Genomic DNA, 22,327 nt, shown 5'->3' on the forward strand with positions numbered 1-22,327 from the left:
TAGCCTGATTTGTCATTGTCGTCAGATTGAAAGGTATGAAAGAGCGTCATTCATTGACTGTCACACGATGTCGTTGGTCTTTAGAAGTCATGTTAAAAACCATATTCAATTGTTCGGAATGTAAAATAAAACCAATTCAATTCAATTCAATTCAATTCAATGTAGCAGTGCATCAGCCACAATGGCGGATGTCATTCGGTTGCCTTTTTTGTGTCATACAGTGTCTTTATTCTATTTCAGATTTGTCCTGTAATCAGTGTTTGTGTTTGTGATTGTGACTGACAAGCTTTATTACACCTTGCTGCAGTATTTGGCAGAGGTAATTATCTTATTGTAATGGCTTTAACGTTTAATTTTCTCTAATTTAACATACACTTTAATTTAACATAATTCATAATATTGTAATGGCTTAAACTAAATAATGAAGACATTAATTGAAATGCACACATTACTCATTTTTGTGCTATTATCTTTTCAAATGAGCCTTGGATTTTGGGACAAAGTAGGCAAAATATTTAAATGCTGTAACATTTTAAATGTAAGTTTCATGCAGTTTCTTACATTTGTTTCTCTTACATTTCATGTTCATTCATTTCATTTAAACTCAATCTCAATTGTCTTAGCCACTACCTTACCCTCAAACTTTGCACTAATACTTCCAATGCAAGGCTAATACAATCCTTAATGTCCCCACCACCACAGCTGTTATGCGATGTAAGTATGGATGGATTTAAAAGGCATTCAAATGTCTTCCTTCTACTCTAATGGAAAACTACTATTTTTTTGTAGATGTCTGAGAATATTTTGCTCGGTGTCAATGAACTCAAGACTAAAGCCGAAAATTTGGAAGATTTCCTAACAAAAGAGCTGGCATTAACAGAAGTTCAGCTACATAATGCAATCCAAAAAACGACATCAGTAAGTTAGACACTGATGCGATAGCCGAAACTGGGCTAAGAGTGAAAAACTTTTGCCGTGATATCAAACAGCAACTGGGGCAGCTCCATGCTGACTGCAGAGTTACTGTAGCTAAACTGAAATCACTGAATGCAAGACTCAGTTCTCCATCAAAAACTTACCTGGCAACGTCCATGCTCCTTAAAAACAAAAGGGCAGAAGATGAAAGCACTGAAACCCCTGCTACAGCGAAACGGCAGTGCTTTGAAATTTCGAGTGGAGACGATGCCGGTCTTTCCAATGCACTGGATACATCGCAGGCCGAAAAGGCACCAGAGGTGGATGTATCCCAAACTGAACATCTGACGGAAAAGGAGGCTATGGCATTAATCCACTCAGAATAGATGTGCTTTTAATAAATTCTTTCATTTCTTTCATTGCAGACTTCATTTATTTAATTTCTCATTGGTCTCTCTTAAAATGCCTCGGAAGAAATCAGCTTTGGGTAGAAGCACCCCCAAAACGAAACGTGTCCAGCATCATCGTTCGGCTACAAAAGAATCAAACCTGGAGGAACAAGCTAATGTTGACAATATAATTCATACATGTGAACTCATAACACTTTATCCCATGCCTGTTTGCACACAGTATGTAGATGGTGGTTCTCACAACAATATGGCTGTGGGCAAAATGATAAAACAGTGTTCACACTGTCATGCTCTGAGCTTCGGTGAAGAGTCTCCTGGATTGTGCTGTGGCAATGGTAAAGTAGCTCCACCAGTTTATCCAACACCACCTCAGTATTTAAGTGACTTGATAACTGGAAAGCTGTCATTGTCAAATCATTTTTTGCACAACATTCGTACCTATACTACAGCTTTCCAAATGACAAGTTTTGGGTGCAAAGTATCTCGACAGCCAGGTTGGAACCCCTCATTTGTTGTCAAGGTCAGATATGCCATCGTATTGGCAGTTTACACCCCACCCCTGGTGAAACACCTAAATTTCTTTTCTGGATAATTTGACTCAGGCAGTCATGACCTGCCATAGTCTTTTTGACATTTTGGACAAATCTGAAATGCTTCATACCTGTAATACTTATGCATCATCTCTTAAAACTGCATCAGAAATTATTGATAGTGCTCCAATTCCTAAAGCAGCTGTCGTTATACACGAGGACAGGAAAACCTGCAACTCAACATGCAGGCAGATACAATAAACAAGCAAGCAGTGAAATAGGTATATTAATGCCAAACGAGCCAACTGGCAGTAGAGATATTGTCCTAACATACAAGGATGGACCACTTCAAAGAATATCTGAGCTGCATAGATCGTACGATGCGCTGCAGTATCCATCGTTATTCCCTTTTGGCACTGATGGCTACAGCAAATACCTTCAGAATACACATGGCAAGATGATTACTCAGCAACAGTTTTACTGCTACCATTTTATGTATCGTCAAACATCTCACCTACACTTTTGCAGGAGGCTTTTTCAACAGTTCATAGTTGATGCCTACTGCAAGATGGAGACTGAACGTTTAAATTATATACGCCGAGAACAACGGTCACTGCGTGCTGATTGCTACAGTTCACTCCCTGACAGCATATCATCATCCGATGCTGATCCACAGTGTTTAGGGCAATGCATTATACTTCCCTCTTCATTTACTGGGAGCCCACGATATATGCATGAAAAACAGCAAGATGCTGTAACCTATGTACGCCTATTCGGTCGCCCAGACCTCTTCATAACATCAACCACAAATCCAAAATTGGCAGAAATTACAGACAATCTTCTCCCAAATCAGACATCGGCTGATCGTCCTGACATTGTTACATGGGTCTTTCATTTTAAACTGAAAAAACTTATAAAATGTCTACAAAATGGTGCATTTGGTTCCGTTAAAGCATGGCTTTACACCATTGAATTTCAAAAAAGGGGTTTGCCTCACGTCCACATCCTACTGTGGCTGTCCAATGACAGCAAAATAAGACCCGGTGACATTGACTTATTTGTGAGTGCCGAAATCCCTTCACCTGATGAAGAGCCCCATTTGCACAACTTGGTTAAAACACACATGGTACATGGGCCATGTGGTGTCACAAACCCAAAATCGCCCTGCATGAAAGATGGCAGGTGCACTAAATCATATCCTAAGCTACTGCAGGCAGCGACACTTCAAGGCATGGATGCTTATCCAAAATATCGCCGGCACTCCATCAGTGATGGAGGTTACACTGCCAGCATTAATAAATCTGTGGATATGTCTGTCACTAACATAACAGTTGATAACTCTTGGGTTGTGCCTCACAACAAGTGGCTTTTGGCTGAAATGGAGTCCCACACTAATGTGGAAATATGCTCTTCAGTAAAGAGCATCAAATACGTCTTGAAGTATGTACATAAAGGTACTGATCAGGCAGTGTACAGTGTACAAAACCACAAGAATGACAAAATATCAGACTTTCAGAATGCACGTTATGTGGGCAGCATGGAGGCTGCATGGAGGTTTTTCTCTTTTCCAATCCATGAGCACTACCCACCTGTACTGCAACTGATTGTACATCTCGAAAATGGACAAAGGGTATACTTCCAACCAGAAACTGCCCATGCAACTGCCTCTGCTGCTGCACCAGATACCATGCTTACAAAGTTCTATACTCTTTGTTCTGATGATCCTTTTGCCAGGACTCTGCTATACAGTGAGGTGCCTACATACTATACATGGGATGCATCTAAGAAAGCATGGAGTAGAAGGAAACGTGGAGTTCCGCAACGAGACTTTCCCGGAGTCTACAAATCTGACTGTCTAGGGCGTATTTATACGGTTAGCCCTAAGTTGGCGGAATGTTATTTCTTGCGGTTACTTTTGCATGAAGTGCGCGGTCCCATTTCTTTTGCAGATTTGCGTACAGTAAATGGCAATCCTCATCCTACTTTCCGGGCTGCCTGCTTAGCATTAGGTCTTATCGAGGATGATAAACATTTACACACAGCCTTATCTGAAGCGAGTGAATGTAGATCCCCATCAGTATTAAGGTCATTGTTCTGCATTGTACTCACTTTTTGTGAACCTGCCTTATTGACCGAGAGGACCATGGTAGTGCTGGTGAATGTGAATCAGTTGACAAATGTTTGTCATTACTTGCAGCAGAATTACACATGATGGGTGGTATTTCCTTACAGCATCATGGATTGCCTGTCCCCCAGTCCTCTTTTGTGCGTGTCGATGATTTACCATCATATGCAAAATTCTCACCAGACGTAGAAAATGGATATGTTCTGCAGCACAAGCATCTTCTGACTGAAGAACAGTCTGGAGTATACAACACTATTCTTGCTCACATTAAAGACCCCCGCCCTGGTAGTATCTTTCTTGATGCTCCGGGTGGTACTGGAAAAACATTTGTCATAAATCCGCTCCTCGCAAAGTTGCGATCATTAAACTTCACTGTCTTAGCAACTGCATCAAGTGGCATTGCAGCTACCTTACTTAAAAGAGGTAGGACTCTTCATTCGACATTTAAAATACCTCTCAATGCTTATGCCCAGGATGCCCATACATGCTCCATTAAAGGAGGCTCTGATCTCGCTAAATTGATTTCAAATACTTCTGCCGTGGCTGTGATGAAGCCACCATGACATATAGGGCTGCATTTGAAGCTGTTGATCGCTCCCTGCGTGACACTAGAAAAAGTGATCAGCCATTTGGGGGCATTCCTTTCTTACTATGGGGCGATTTCAGGCAGATTCTTCCCGTTGTTTAAAATGGCACACGTAATAACATTGTTGATGCTACAGTTAAGAAGAGCCCCCCGTGGTTCACAGCCACTGTACTTCATCTTCATACCAACATGCGTGCCACTCTTACTCATGACACTACAACTGCAGCATATTCCAAATTTCTCATGGAAAAAGGGAATGGAACATACCCCACTCATGAAGATTCGGCTGTTATTGATTTACCCATTGAACTGAATTATGTTCAAACCATGGCTGATCTTATAACCAGTATTTACCCAGATTTAAGGGCTAATGCTCTAAATAAGGATTGGCTTCTAGAACGCTGCATTCTGGCACCACTAAATGAATCAGTCAACAGCATTAATCATAGTATTATATCTGCCTTCCCAGGTGAGGCACATATATACACCTCTATTGATACTGCCAGCTCTGATATTGAATCTACTCATTTTCCAGTCGAGTTCTTGAACTCATTAAAAATATCTGGCCTTCCCCCTCACATTCTAACCTTGAAAATAGGCTGCCCAGTAATGATTCTGCGCTCATTGAACCCCCCACACATAACGAATGATACTCAGTGTATAATTACTGCTATGCTTCCAAATATACTACAGGTTCAACTTCTAAATGGCCCTTCACAAGGTCAACAAGCTTTCATTCCCCGCATACCACTCACTCCATCAGATTCAGACCTACCATACCAGTTCCGTCATCTCCAATTTCCCTTACGCCCCTGTTTTGCCATGACAGTTAACAAAGCAGAGGGCCAAACATTCAAATATATTGGACTGGACTTCCGGAATTCACCATTCACACATGGCAGAGTAGGAACCCATGATCGTGTTACAGCACTCGCCCCTCAAAAACAATACTGAAATACTGAAATACTTTTTCTCTTCTTTGATATTTGTTTCTAATGCCTGACTTATAGTGTAGATTTCATATCGATAAAAAAATGTTATATTATTTTTATCCGCACCTTAGTGATTTATTATATTCAACCCGTCCACCAGGACGGGTACTTTGCTAGTCTGAAATAATCAGCCAGTCCAACTCAAGTGGTGCCGCAGGCGGAACTCGAGGTATCACAGGCCTTGAGGCTGGGGGGCGAGGGGGGTGTGGGGGCCAACTCCCACAAAATTTAGAATTTCAGCCACAATTTAAGTAATTTTAAGAGCACTTGGAGTCAGAGGAACGGATAGGTATAAAACCTGTCGGAATGTGAGCAATGATAGAAATAAATGAAAAAAAAATGAAGCATAATTTAACTCTGACGGAGATCTAAGTATGTATATATTTATACATCATTTACAAAAATACTAGGACTTTCAGAGGTTTAGCAATGTCACTAGACACTCCCCTCAGCACTGATATACATAACAGCTGTTTGTAGTACTTCTATACCATGAAAGGTGCAGAGGCTATTTTCAAGTTTATAGGCTACAGCATCATGACATACATACGTACATTACGAGGGGTTACCATTTAATTATTGTAAAGGGCCAGATGAATACACATGCATAATAAACAAACGCCTGCTATGTTTATACAGCCTGCCTCCTTTAGAAAATCTTCATATTCTGACCCGTCTTGACCAAATTTTCCCCGTCCCATCAATTTCAGTTTTTCATTTTCTCCCCTTTGTAAATGACTGGTAGGACGGGTGCTGGCTATGACCCTGCATAGCAGCGAGTCTGTAACAAGCACGTGTGTGAAGCATGAATATACATAAAAGGGCATGTGTTCTCCTGAAAGAAAATGTAGTTCCAACAACAAATAGATAACTAAATTGATAAATAAGCAACAGATTTCGATGAAATCTAATAGGGTTAGGCTTTTATTACTGCATTGAATGTTTTAAAAGTTCCAAAGAGAAACTAAGCCTCGTTCATGCAATAACAAAATGGACTTCGCTAAAGCGAAAGTCCATGAAAATTCACTTCCCCCTTTCACAATTTCACTGCCCGCCTATAAAATTTACTGCTGGACGTGAGGAACATTTGCAGTTTCCAAAAAAACTTAAACTAGGCCACACGAGGGGTGCACTTTTCATAAACAAGCACAGATCAATACACCACATAGCAGCGAGTCTGTGTACAGTGCACGTGTGTGAAGCATGAATATACGTAACAGGGCATGTGTTCTTCCGAATCAAAATGCAGTTCCAACCTTTGTTAAGCGAAAGTCCATAAAAATGAATTTGACTCATAAAGACAAAGGTGTAGAATATTCATTCTACCATAAAAGGTCTTGCTGGTCATCTTGGATGACCTATAAGACACATATGAAAAAAGGGGCTTATCTTTCAAAGTTACCAATTAAGTAACTATATGAAAGACAACTTGCTACTTTATATGTAGAATGTTGCTGAAGACGACTGATGCACCACATCATGTGAAATGCCTAAGTGTAAAACACACCCTGAGCATATGTCGATCTGTTTATGAAGGCAACAAATGGAAAATACAAAACAGCTTACGGTGAACTTGACCTATGAATAGACAGAACCCAAAATCATATCAGTAACCCACGGTCTTTAAATTTCCCATCCCATTCCATCCTTTAAATTTCACCAAGTTACCTTAAACCATCAATGAGATAGCCCTCAGAAATGAAAAATACAAAAGAGCTGCCAGCGACCTGGATCTTTCACCTACAATGTGACACAGCAGATGTATGTAGCGATGTATACGTTAATCCCCTCATACAGATACACTGTGAAAATACCGAACTTTCGGGCAATAATGACAACATGAGCCCCAGGGGCACTATGGCCAGCCAGTCAGCTTTTCATAAAATGGCAAATGATGCATTTTGTGGGTTATATTTGTTTAAAAAAACTCCCAGCACAGGCAATACCTATAATTTACACTATACAATCGTGTTTTCATAAGAAGCACAGACAGCGACTGCAGCTGGCAGGATCAAATAGCTCAGACAAATCTTTTCCCTTGGTTTTATTGATTGATTTGAATGCGGAAAAGAATTGAATTTACTGAAATTTTTCCTCAATAAAACAAAACTGAATTGGATTTGATGTTTTAGTTGTTCAATAAAGTAGATTAAAATTTGATTTGATATATTTTTGCAGATTAAAATTTGATTGAAATTGCTGTTTGAGCATGTGGCTTATTAGCATATCAAGGTCATCCATCCGATTCGAGAAAAAGCTATTTTTCCTGGACTTTGCATAATTGTTAATGATATTGTCTGTAATGCAATGAAAAGTTTCCTCTCAAAAACCAAATCAACTAAACATTTCACAGAAATCGATCTTAAAATACAATTGTAGATCTTAAAATAAAACCCGGAAGTAAAACAGTAGACGATACCTTGGGCTCACGGGAACATCTGCTGATGCTATGGCTAAGCCAATCATAGGGAAGCCTTTGCTCTCGGATTGGCTTTTTAAAACAGATTTTTTTGCGTACAGATTTTCGCGAAGAAGCTAATATAAATTATAACAATGCCCTTTTTCAAAATTCAGCTTAATAGGGTTTCGAGACTGGATAATGCTCTAATGAATGATTTGTTTGAATATCTGCTCAGTAGCACACTCAAAGAGCCTTTACTCTGGAAACCATGTCATTCAAATTCCCTCCATTAGTATAGTAATAGGCTCAACCTACGGCTGGCCTAAAAAAGTCATGATATCTATATTACCAAAATAAACAGCTAAATCAGGATGGGCTTACTTAGTTATTTTTCAATACATGCGCGCCGCAATTCTAAGGGTTGACATATGCTTATATCTATCAATTTTTATTCTATTTCGGCAATGTTTCATTAACTAGGTAACAAAAATTCAGAATATATGACAGATTTCACCACCTAAAAACTGGGTAACCCCAATTCCCCTGAGATGTTTCTTGTACTTCAAATGGAATTTTTCCTCAGGAGTTTTTCAACAGGCATACGAAACTAATAATTCAGCTGCTTACTTCAGCTGATAAGTGGTATACTACCAAGAAATATATTTTTATCAGCAAACACACTAAAATCCACCAGTACTTTTAATTTGATATTTCATTCAAGAATTACACAAATAATTACCCTTGATGATGTATCTTTGTTTTTATCGAAATATTTCTTTTGTGTTCGTGACAGCAGATCAGGTCCACCAGCAATAGCTAGTATGATAGCCTCAGCCCATCGTTCATCATATAGACACATTTCAACAGCTGCTTCAAAATTCCCAATTAATACATTTTGGTTAACCAAACCATCCACATCTAAAATAAAAAGGAACAGTCAAAGAAATTACTATGTACAAGACTCAATATGCTTTGATAACATTTGTAACTATGCTAACTTTCTAATTACCAACATATGCCCAATTCCTCATTTAATTTTGAACTAGAACAGTACAAAGTCATTCCAATAAAAGATAAGAAGGCCACCAGTCACCCATCACAAAACAAATCAGAAGTGCCCGATAACATATTACCTTACAAACAAATCTGAGACCACCAAGTTTATCAAAATACAAGAAAGATAGCAATCCTTTAGACGAATCCACAAGATTGAGACCAGTCAGCCATGTTCTTGTCAGTCATAAAATGACAGAATCACACCTATATAACAATACCAAAAATATTGTTTTGGAAGAGTGTCCAGAAAATATATGTCCCCAGATCAGGTGAACATCATGTGGAGAATACACCCTGAGCCTATGTCGACCCAATAATGAAGCCAGTATTGACTTTGGACCGAAAGGACCAAAAAAGTTATCAGTTAGTCTCTATGGACCTTTTACCTCAACATTCACCAAGTAATCTTAAACTGTTTATGAGTTATGAGCCGAAAATGAAAAATCCAAAATCATTTCCTGTGACCTTGATCTTTGACCTACAGTTCTTGAAATGCTATCTGTTATCCACAGTCCGTAGGACAACCAATCCTGTCAGTGCAGTTCAGCGCACTGTAGAATTTGTATCAACCGTGTACATACATTTATGTGTGAATAGTATTAGTTATATTCAAGTTAGGTTGTTAGATTGTGAATCATGATCCATGTAAATTGTATTGTGACTGACTTATGTATATAATAAAGTTCGAACAGTATTCAGCACTGTGAGTAAGTCATTCCTGTAGTTTGTTTCGTACCTTCTGGACAGAAGCCCTCGAGGATACAGTCAGGTCCGTCGCTGTCAGGACATTTGGTCCCTCGAGCCTCAAACCGTTGAGTTAGAAATCTCATTCGAAACCGCCGAAATTAGTCATGGCTACAGGAGAAACTGGATTCGATCTTGACAAGACGCTGAACATCAGGAGAGCGCAACGCGGTCAGTTCACAAAGCTGTATAAAGATTGCCTAGGACATTTTGAGGACAGGAATAGCGTGAAAGGTACATGTTCTTTGAAAACTCTAGTAAAAAAATTGATGTATCTCGAAGACCTTGATGAGAAAATCGTAAATGAGGCTTCATTTTCGGAAGAAGAAGCGCTCTTAGATTTCATTATGGAAAGTGACGATTATCTAAATGAACGACGAAACAAAATTGCCGAGTTTGAGTTATCCTTTTCCGAGCTTTCAATTCAGAATAATAAAACCTCGGGTTCAGCTCAACAAAGATTGGTTTTACCCAAACTCGTGCTGCCAAAATTTTCGGGTGATATAATGGAATGGAACACGTTTTGGGACCTGTTCGTCGTTTCTGTCGATAATCAGCCAAATCTTTCGGAAATTGAAAAGTTCACGCACTTGAAAACACATTTGTTCGGCGATGCTAAAAGATGTATCGACGGCTTACATTTAACCAGTTTAAACTATTGCGAAGCAAAGAAAATATTAATTGAGCGATTCGGTCAACCAGATAAAATTGCTGACGCTTATTTAAATTCGCTCTTGGAGATCGAACATCCGTCGGCGGACGTTCAGTCACTTCGGTGTTTTTACGATAAAATAGAGCAGTGTATCAGGGCTCTAAAATCACTTGGCCATCAATCCGATTCATATGGTACATTGTTAGTTAGTGTAGTGTTGAAAAAATTACCGCCGTCCGTAAAAGAAAAAATGGCTAGGGCTCACGGCTGCGATCGTTGGGAGCTAAAAGTTCTAATGCAGGCCATTCAAAATGAAATCCGTATTCTCGAATTTTGCAGCGCGGGCATATCATCAGAGTCCAGATTTACACCAATAGCAGAAGGGACGGTGACGTCACTCCACGCGAGCAATAATGGTCAGCAACAATGGGTAAAACGAGACTCCGTGAAATTTAATAGAAAATGCTTATTCTGCAATGACGATCAACATTTCACCGCTTCGTGTAATAAGGTATCCGATCCCGAAAAGCGTTTGGAAATAATTCAAAAATCGCATTTGTGTTTTAATTGCCTAGGCAAACATCGTAGTAGAAATTGTCAATCGCGTTTTCGGTGTAAAAAATGTTCTTCGAGACATCATACTTCGCTGTGTGGTGCGTCGATGTTTGAGAAATCCGTAGGTCGCCACGAGTCCGCTGTTACGACCACATTAGTAGAAGAAAACGACTGTTCGCGTCAAGAGATAGCCCCAACAGAAGTCAGCATTCAACAAACGACGACATCGACCGTAAAGGGAAGTTCGATACTTCTCAAAACAGCTGTAGTTAATATAGATAGTAATTCCAAACGTATTTCGGCTAATTTATTATTCGATGATGGGTCACAGCGTTCATTTGTCACACAAAGTATTGTTGATATTTTAGGGCTCAAACCCATGAGGAAAGATTCAGTAAGTATTGCAACATTTGGTTCTAGAGAGTCGTGACATAGTGAGATGGAAGTCGTTAAGTTAGATATCATATGCAATGATTCCGAGTATGAAACAATAGAAGCTCTAGTTGTACCTACTATCTTACGACCTCTATTCAATCAAAATTCTCATCATATTCCAGAATTTAAGAATCTTAAATTAGCCAATCCTATTGGAAATACATCTGAACATTTCGAATTATCAGTGTTAGTCGGTTCTGATTATTATTATAAGTTTGTTCAAGGTAATGAAATAATTCGTTCTGAAGCAGGTCCAGTTGCAGTTTCAACTCGAGTAGGCTATCTAGTAACCGGACCTCTTCCGGTCAATTCTAACTTGAACGTTGATACTACTCAACTTATGAGTATTGTATTCGATTCGGATAAAACTTTGGAAACATTTTGGTCATTAGAATCTATCGGTATTCAAGCACCGAGTGGTCAAGATAATTTCCTTGAACATTATTTCAGTAATAGTATCAAAAGAGAAAACGGTATTTATTACGCTAAGCTACCATGGAAGTCAAATCATGCGCCACTACCTCACAACTTTGGTATTGTTTCTTCTCGGACTCGTTCGTTAACCCGTCGTTTGGGGAAAACTCCAGATATATTGTCTAAATACCAAAGTATTATAAAATATCAATTAGAGCGAGAATTCATTGAAAAGGTGCCAAATCCCAATCAATTCGATGGTCGGTTACACTATATACCACATCACGCCGTTTTTCGGCAGTCTGCTACAACTCCAATTCGCATAGTCTTTGACTGCAGTTGCAAACAGTCGAAAGATTCACTTAGTCTTAATGACTGTCTTCATTCTGGTCCATCACTTTTGAATGACATTACATCTATTATATTGCGCTTTAGACTATTCAGGTATGCTGTAATAACAGACATTGAGAAGGCGTTTCTACATGTAGGTTTAGATCCCTGTGACCGGGATGTTACGCGCTTTTTATGGCTCAGTGATCCGAGCAATACTGAAAGTCCTTTTGACGTTTATCGTTTCAAACGGGTTTTATTTGGAGCAACTTGTTCACCGTTTATGTTGAACAGCACTTTGATTTTTCACTTAAGATATTCACCCAGTGATTTCTCGGATCAATTGCAGCGTGACATATATGTCGATAATGTTAGCACTAGTTTTCATAAAGAAAGCAGCCTAGCCAAGTTTTATGATTATTGTCGGACATTGAATGATGAGGCTAATTTTAATTTTCGATGTTGGACATCAAACTCGAAACCGTTACGTTCTTTAGCTTCATCTGACGATATTTGTGATAAGTCCACTGTTGTCAAGGTTTTGGGTTTGACATGGAACGTAGAACAAGATAAACTCATGTTTCCGTTACAGGATATCATTATTAGCGCTCCGGTAACTAAACGCAATATCTTACATGATTCAGCATCTATTTATGACCCTTTAGGTTTCATAAATCCAGTAACAGTAAGATCTAAACTATTGTTACAGGAAATCTGGAAAGTGGGGTATGATTGGGACATAAAATTACCTTTGTCAGTTGTTAGTTCATGGCATTCAATCTTTAATGATTTACGGTGTGTTTTGAAGTCAGAGATTCCGCGTCAGTATATGACATCTGACGTTATTACCCCAGACAGTGCATTCGAATTACACGTATTCGGTGATGCTAGTTCTTGGGCATATGGAACCGTAGCTTATCTTAGATGCGACGAAGATTCGCAATTCGTTATGTCTAGATCACGAGTAGCACCAGTTAAACCAATGTCGATACCTAAACTTGAATTAATGGCAGCGACATTGGCAGCGAGATTGTGTCATCATGTTAGAAAATCATTAACCCCTGCATTGACTAGGCCACCAAAAATTTGTATGTGGTCCGATAGCCAAGTAGTGTTAGGTTGGATTCGATCCAAAAAACTTCCAACTACTTTCATTTCTAATCGTGTTTCTGAAATAAGAAAATTAACGGATTGTGGGAGTTGGCAGTATTGTGATTCTGAATCAAATCCAGCAGATTTATTAACAAGAGGTTTGATATCTTTAGATTTCTTGTCTAATGATTTATGGCGAAAAGGTCCATCATTTCTTATTGACGAAAGTAGACGTCCATCTCAGTCGCTCAACTTAACAAATCTAATGTCTCAAACAGATCCTTCGCAAGGAAATGAATGTCTGAGACCGATTGGAGATGCTACACAAAATTCTGTAGTTGGCATTAATTCGATAATCGATATTAAGAGCCATATATCATTTTCTAGTTTAGTAAGGGTATCTGCATATGTTTTTCGATTTATTCATAATTTACGTTCGAAGACACAAAGTCGTAGATTTGATAAACTTTCAGTCTCTGAGATTGAAACTTCAGAATCCATTTGGATAAAGATTTGTCAGATGATTCACTATTCTGACATATTGGAACGTTTAAATGGTTTAAATCAGAAGAGATATCCAATCATAAACCAGCTCCAATTGTTTCTTGACAAAGATGGTATTATTCGTTGTCGGGGAAGGCTTCAGTATTCTGCATTATTACCCGATTGTAAATATCCTATACTGTTACCACGATACGGTGATTTGACACACATAGTAGTTAGCGATGCTCATAAGAGAGTTTTTCATTTTGGCGTGAATGCTACAGTTAATAAGATACGTGAAAGATTTTGGATTCCGCAAATTAGGCAATTAGTTAAATCTTCAGTACGCCAATGCGTTACTTGTCGTCATATTGCGGGCAAGCCGTTCAGCTTACCCGATCCTCCTCCTTTACCATCATTTAGTGTCAATGAGTCTCAGCCCTTTCAATATACAGGGGTGGATTATTGTGGTCCATTGATAACGAAGGATGGTCAGAAGAGTTACATAGCACTTTTCACTTGTGCTGTCACTAGGTCATGTCATCTCGAGATCGTAAGAAGTAATAGCACACATGATTTTTTGAAAGCCTTTCGACGCTTTTGTGCTCGTCGTTCGTTACCAAAACTTCTAATTTCAGATAATGCATCTACCTTCGTAGGAGCTAATGTTGAACTTAAAAGAATATTTGACTCTGACCAGGTTAAACATTATATTTCCAAAAACGTTGTCGAATGGAAGTTTATTTGTAAATGTGCACCCTGGCACGGTGGTTTTTATGAAAGACTGATTGGTTTAACCAAGATGGCTCTCAAGAAAACGTTACGTCATTCTTCAGTCTCTTATGATGAATTAGTAACACTAGCTTCTGAAATTGAGGCCGTGATTAATGATAGACCATTGATGTCTACTTCATCCGAAATTAACGATGAATCCCCATTAACACCTTCGCATCTAATTTACGGTAGGCGCTTAACTTGTTTGCCTTATCCGTCCGATCAAAAGGATCCTGAATTTAAATCGGTTCAATCTGATCTTCAGAAACGTTATATACATTTGGGGAAATTACTTAATCATTTTTGGTCTCGTTGGAGTCACGAATACTTGGTAAATCTCCGTGAGTCACATCGTACTGTTGGCAAGAATAATCAGCTAGTCAAAATTGGTTCTGTTGTTATTTTACATGAAGATATCACTCCTAGATTGAAATGGAAACTAGGTATAATCACCGGAACTCAAAGGGGACCGGATGATCTAATTAGGTCATGCACCGTGCGAACAGCTAACGGAGTTACAACTCGTCCTTTGTCGAGACTTATTCCTTTGGAAGTTGTAAGCGATACTGAAATTTCTAATGGGAATAATGAAACAATTAATGAAAGTAGGCCGAAAAGGGCTGCTGCTATTCAAGCACAAAATCGTATAGCAAACATCTTATTGGAATAAGTCAAATTACCAATTCATCGATTTAATTTAATTAGAGAATTGGTTTGACATGAATAATAGTAATTTTCTTCTTTTTCTTCTTTCTGCTGGGGAGTGTCAGTGCAGTTCAGCGCACTGTAGAATTTGTATCAACCGTGTACACACATTTATGTGTGAATAGTATTAGTTATATTCAAGTTAGGTTGTTAGATTGTGAATCATGATCCATGTAAATTGTATTGTGACTGACTTATGTATATAATAAAGTTCGAACAGTATTCAGCACTGTGAGTAAGTCATTCCTGTAGTTTGTTTCGTACCTTCTGGACAGAAGCCCTCGAGGATACAGTCAGGTCCGTCGCTGTCAGGACAAATCCATCAAATTTTCTCCAAGTAACCTTAAACCTTTTACGAGTAAAAACCCGGAAAATGGAAATGGGCAAAGCTGTTTACTGAGTTTGAAAAGTGGGAATTGTTTACCAAAGTTTTAGGAGATAATACAAATTATACTTGGTCTCTTTATACAATTTTGGTGAACTTTAGGTATTATCTGAGTAATGTGTGTTCATGCAGCATCAAAGTTCTAAACTGTTTTCTGTAGTCAGAATTCAGGTTTAATATAAACTACAAATTCTGGATTGCACCATTCACTAGAAACTTGGACTTTGGTGTGTTGGACACTTTTCTACATCTTGTGAACATCTATTTTTAATAAAAGCTAAATGTCACAGTGTTAATTAAATTAAGATGATATATTACTTTGCATTAAGAAAACTTATATTAAAACGTGTTGTTTCCATTTTTTGTAGTTATGCGCAGTTATATGTAACGGAAAATAAATCACAGAGTAAAATCATGGATTCTGCGCATTGACGTCGTTTATTTAGTCCTCACGTAAGGTCTTGCCCATGAGAAATCTTTTTTGAATTTCAGAGTTCAAAAAAATTTCATATTGTATTTTATATTGTACCTATTTAATAAAATTCTACTTTGCCACTAGAATATTGAATACACCAAGCCAGTATAGTTTGCAAATTATATACTCAGTAATTTCAGGCCATAAGAAATATCAATCAACAATGAAATATAAGTCCCACAATCACAGGATCGAAAACGATTTTAAAACATCGAAACTATTAAAACTTATTTTAAACCTCGAATTTTCGAATTTATGCTAAAAACCATTTTCAAGAGTGACTAAAAGTATGGCATGAGACAGTTTATATATCAAGCAAGAACGACATACTATTGCACATAAAAACTAGGTGATACTGACCAGAGGAAGTGCATAGGGACAAAAGGTTTATTATGGGGGGAGAAACCAAGGTTACCATTGACACAAGAATTTAAATGGGAATTTAGTATAGCCGACTCAACGATGTGACTCAACTATGTGACAGGTAATACTGTGAGACGGAAAAATGATACGAGAATTATCAAAATCAAATCAATGACCATTAGAATCCCAAACATGGGCAGCCACAGCACGTTGGGGTTTTCGATTGATTATATCTTTCTTATGCTCTTAAATACGAATACTGAGGAAGCGACAGATTTCACCTATATAAAATTTATCACTACCTAGGCAAGGGATTTTATAAACACTGGCATGTATATTGGACAGAGTATTATTTTTGGATAAATGACTAGAGATTTTATTATCATACTTGAATATGATATCAGTGTTCAGCGCTTTGAGAGTGAGTTTCAATTTGTCTAAACAAGGTGTCACCCTGATATAAGTCACATATTTTATTATTATACGTATCTGCAATTTCATATCGAACAGTTCATACTATTTCGTATCTCTTACTACATGAAATGCTTGATACTGATGAAGATATCAATAATGTAATATAACTTATGACTATAGTTTCAATGTGCTTCAAAGTCTTAATCAACATGTGACATAACTCAATATGTTTTCTTAGTAATTAGCTCTAGTCAGTGCTCATCAATAATTATTTAATGTGTCTCAAACATGTCACTAGGTGTTAGTTTGTGAGTCCTGATGTCTACAACTTCTCTGACACCTAGTTCTCACATCATACTCATGATTCTGCATATAAAGACTATGTAAAGTTATGATAATCATTCTCATACCGGGATGCAATAAAGATTGTATATAACTGCCTTGTTGTTACTGATGAATGGAATCCTGAACTGCTGGTGTAAATGCTAGTTCCCCAGCCAGCCTGCCGATACAACAACCAGCCGGTTACAAAGGGACATAAGGACAATAATGCAAGACTTACGTTGAACAGAGTCAACACAGATAAAATTAGGTTTGATAAGCTAATTTTTTAAGACAATTGCATACATATAAAATTTCAGATTCAGTAAATTCAGGGTCACAAATTCTAAGAGCCCGAACAAACAACCCTTGGGCTACAGACAAGTTGATATTAAAACTAGTGAAGGAAAAGGAAATGCAAATATGAATTAGAGTGGGTAGGATTCCGAGGTTCCGACTGAAAAACGGACAAGATCAAAACTATTGTGTATAAGAACATCCAGGAAAGGAATCACATTATTGGATTCCCATTAACGGGAATCCAATAATGTGATTTTAATAGTTTCGACGTTTTAAAAGCTTGACCTATCAGTGATGCTCGTAGGAACATTTATGGACTGACTTTGATATAAATCATCGGTAACACACCAAATTTGGAATTAATCAACGATGCTATTTTAAGCATACGGCTTGAAATATAGTCAATTCCACTAGCTTTGTCGATTTCAAGATTTGTAATTAGTTTTGATATTTCATCAGGATCAGTGTGACGAAGGACAATATAACTGGGACTCCTGTTCGCGAAAAATGGGTAGTTATTGATTGCATTTGGAACATGGAATTTTCTAGCAATAACTTTTAAGAAAGCCTCCGCTTTTTTCTTTATTTGTGAAGAACATATCCTTTGTAAGCGGTTCTATGATTGTTGGTATGTTGCTGGAAAACTTATTCCCAAGGAGCTTTTTGATAAGGTTCCAATACATTTTTTAATTTTTCGTAGAATTGTCAAGGGAATGAACTAGGCTGGTGGTAAAATTTTCTTTTGCCTGGCTAATAGTACGGTTGACCACTTCAACCTGTTCTATATAACGAATGTATGAATGTGCAGATTGGTGCTGCTTAAGAGCTTTATATAAGTGGTTACGCTTATTAAGTTCTTTTTTAATGCTATCATTATATCATGGCGTGTCGGTTGACTTGACCTGGCAGACTTGTTCGGTATATACCCTCTAGAGATATTTTGTAGTTTCACAGTAAAATTAGAAATTATATGATCTAAATCGTTATTTTCATTTATTATATTGTTCCAGTTCACAGACAATATTTCATTATTAAGATGCATTAACTTACATTGATCGTATTGCCATATATGTTTGTATGTATATAACTGAGTATATATACGTATATAACCGAGGCCTGCATTGAAATGAGCAGATAAATAGCAGTGATCTGCATTACCAATAGGGGGTAGCACTTCGAATGAAGACAGTCTACCCGGGGAACCAGGAACAATAAGTCAAAGCACAAGCTTGAACTATCAGTGATTCTCGTAGGTACGTTTATGGACTGACTTTAATGTAAATCATCGGTAACACACCAAATTTGGAATAAATCAACGATGACCATGAGCTCCGCTGACCTTCGGTCACAGTGGAGCTAAGAAATCTTAACATTATCAATTAGGTTACTAACTATTTTTAGCCTGTCTCTCTATTCATTTGGCATTTTAGCCAATTTCTGCATAATTTGTACTGAACTTTCCACCAAGATTATCCATTTAGAGATTATATCAAGATTACTAAACTCAGTATACAGAACAGCGCTCTAAAACATTTTTCCCTCCCAAAGTGAAATATTCGCCTAGCCATCTACCGCACAAGGAGGAGGTTTAAAGACATACATTATAAGGGTTACCCAAAAATGAACATATCAATGAATACATCAAAAGAAAATGAACACATCAAAAGTAGTTTTTCAAAGATTTTTACCAATACAAATAAATCTCTTTATCCCACATTTGCATGCATGGAGGTGGTCATACACCATATCAAAAATAATTGTACCTGTTCCATCAAGTAAAGTTTTGCCTAGATTCAACATACATTGGCAAGAGCTAACAATGCTTAACCAGAAATTACTTACCATCAGCAGTAGAGATTGGAAAAGGGGACTCCGATCGTGATTCACCTTTATGTGAAGCAATATGATCGAATTCAGCAATAGCTTCCGAATTCTCTGCCTTTTTATCTCCCGGTGTCTGAAATTCAAATGAAAACCCTCCATGAAATTCAAAGTTGAGTAATTTACTGAAGTTAGTTGGACTGCTATGTGATGATGCTGAACCTCTTGTGGTCAGTCAGAAGACATGGGTTCAGGAGATTCTGTTCCACTGGAGGAGGTAGGTGTAAGGGAAGACAATTTGAATAACGATGACATAGATGAGATGATGGCGCGTGGGTTCTAAATGGTCCGATGAGAGAAGTTCTGCAGACGATGGTGCTGCATCGGGACTAATCACACCCGATGATTGTGCGTGTCAGAACTCAGTTTATCGGAGGAGGTCATTGCTAGTAACTATAATTCATCTGATTCAGTAGTTCAGTAGTGTGTAATATGTTCAACTCAACAAATGAGTCTTTGTTGAGTTGGACGTAACTTTCACAATGCTGAGGCGTACTTGGGGATATACAATTGAGGGAGTTACTGAGAAGATTGGAGAAATGATTAGTCCAGGAATCTAGAGATATTTGGGACTGGCAAGGGGAGCCTTTCTTCAGTTTGTGAAATAGGGCCCAGTATTCCGTAGGATTGTTTGAATGTAGAGAATCCATCTGGTTGAGAAGTTGTTGGCTATAAGACTTTTTCTTCTAATTAAGGAAAGATTTATAGAGGTGTTTTTTATTTCAAAAAATGTAGATTAAAGATATATAGTAAGGTTCTTTCCGTAGGAGAGAACAGAGAAACTGCAAATATCTTTTTAGGGTAGAACAGTCGGAATCGAACCAAAGTTTAAGTTTATCTGTAACACATTTTGGGGATCTAGAGGGTTTCGACAACTGTCTTTTCCTGCCAGTGTTAGAAGCGACGTTGGTTATAATGTCATTTAAAGTATTGACGTTAGGGTTGACACTTTGGGAGTCCGAGTTGGAGGAGGTAGAGAGATGCTCAAGTTTGGCGGATAAGGAGGGGGAAGCTAAAGATTTGTGTTTAAGGTCAGAATTCCAAAGAAATATGTAGATGGTATGGTGAATAGTATTAGAACTCTCAACAATAGAATATTGTGCTTTGATTAGTGTAGATAGCCGGCAGTGTATGGAGTCGATACTGGGTTCATTCACATGAAAGAGATAAATGGAGTTCATTAGACTGGGAGAGCAGATAGAGTAGTCAATGGTGCTTGGCAGGTCGCCATGACTGAAGCAGGTACGCATTCCCGTGCCTATGCATAACTGAATGAGTTTTTTACCATGAGCATTGACAGGGTGAGTATCTAAGTTGTTTCTGGGTAAGCAACCATCCTGATATTGTAAGACAAATTCCGATATCTCGCAGTTGGCAGATATATCGTCAATACAGAAATAGGGCACAGTTGCCATTTTGGCGTCGAGGTCTCCACAGAGCAGGATGTGGCCATGATTGGCATACAGAGATATCTCATCCTCAATAAATTACATACATTCAATACATTAAATTCGGAACTATCAAATTTATTACAGTGGTTTAGAGCCAATAGATTATCTGTCAATATAGATAAAACTCAGTATATGGTATTTGGCAATAGGGACCACCGAGGACTTAATATCTTTCTTGGAGATAAAATCATTAATCGTGTTGATAGTGCGAAATTTTTAGGTGTAATTTTTGATCGTAATTTGACATGGAAAGATCATATATCGTCTGTCTGTAAAAAGGTTTCTCGGGGAATTGGAATAATCAATAGACTCAAAAACTTCCTGCCATTCGATATTCTCAAAAATCTCTATCATTGTTTTGTCCACTCGCATTTGCAATATGCAAATCTTGTTTGGGGTAACGCCTGTACATCATATTTACAACCTTTATTTATACTACAAAAAAGGGCCCTTAGAACCATTACTCAATCCTATTGATTTGAACACACCTCTCCAATATTTCGCAAATTACATATTTTAAAACTGGAAGATATCCACAAATTCCAAATTGGTTACAACAGGTTAGCCATCGCCTACCTGAAATTTTCAATCATTTCTTTAACTTCAGAAACAACATTTATAGATGTAGGCCGACTCGCAGGCCACGGGACCTACATATAGCATTTGCTAACTCCAATTACAAATACAAGTCTGTCAAAATCCAAGGGGCCAAATTCTGGAACAGTTTAAGCAAAAGCCTCAAATGCCCTCAATCTCCATCAGCTTTTAAAAATAGTCTTCATCATTTCCTTAGTTCTAAATATTGATCGATACCCTTTGCGTGCTACTTGCTTGTTCTTCCATTTTGAATATATGTATGTATCCTAATGTTTGGTAACGTGTGCACATGAGAGTGAATGATGGTGTGAATGTGGGAGTGAATGGACAAGGGATTAGGACTAGTTTAAGCCAACTTTGGCTTTTCCTAATAGCATAATCTATTGCTACAATGATTGTTATTATATTATATTTTCATACTGTATCGTATTGTATAATTACATATCTTTGTATCAATCTATTATGCAAAGTAAACTTAACTTAACTTAATAATATCAAAAATATCAATATTACTCGATTCATTGATTTTAGAAGTTTGAGAGGCTATATATACAATGCAGAGATAAATGTCCTTTTCTAGGTTGAAGAATGAGTTGCATAGTTTAGCTCAGATAACATCACTAGACTGAAACATCGGTAGTCTGAATTAGAGATTATAAGCAGAACAAATGTAAAATAGTGAAAACCATTGGATTGACTTCAAGTGATGGGAGAAGACTGACTTTTTTTACAGACAATTGGATTGAAAATAAGGACGCCGGAAAATCTCAAGAAAAAGATGTCTTTTTTGAATTAAGAATGGAAATGCATATACCTATCTTCGGATTGAAGATTGTGGCATAATTTCAGAGAATCCGTGCTCCAAGCAATCAAAAAAAGCTAAGATGTCCCCCTTGATTGAATCCAGGAGTTTCATGAAAATCTGTCAATCGATACGATCT

General features: G+C 37.8%; 1 protein-coding gene and 1 pseudogene across 1 annotated transcript in view; one reads left to right on the forward strand and one right to left on the reverse strand.

The window, feature by feature from the left end:
* Window positions 1–22,327, reverse strand: part of LOC141903491 (protein transport protein Sec31A-like) — a 232,773-nt gene that overhangs the window by 104,549 nt on the left and 105,897 nt on the right. Inside the window, exons 16-17 of the mRNA XM_074791612.1 lie at window positions 19,300–19,414; window positions 8,699–8,877 (exon numbers count right to left, since the gene is read on the reverse strand). Of these exons, the coding sequence (XP_074647713.1) occupies window positions 8,699–8,877; window positions 19,300–19,414 (294 nt within the window). The remainder of the gene's footprint in view (window positions 1–8,698; window positions 8,878–19,299; window positions 19,415–22,327) is intronic.
* LOC141903269 (ATP-dependent DNA helicase Pif1-like) lies at window positions 4,540–7,748 on the forward strand (annotated as a pseudogene).

The sequence above is a fragment of the Tubulanus polymorphus genome, chromosome 4 (assembly GCF_964204645.1).
Source record: "Tubulanus polymorphus chromosome 4, tnTubPoly1.2, whole genome shotgun sequence".
NCBI classification, from domain to species: Eukaryota; Metazoa; Nemertea; class Palaeonemertea; order Tubulaniformes; family Tubulanidae; genus Tubulanus; species Tubulanus polymorphus.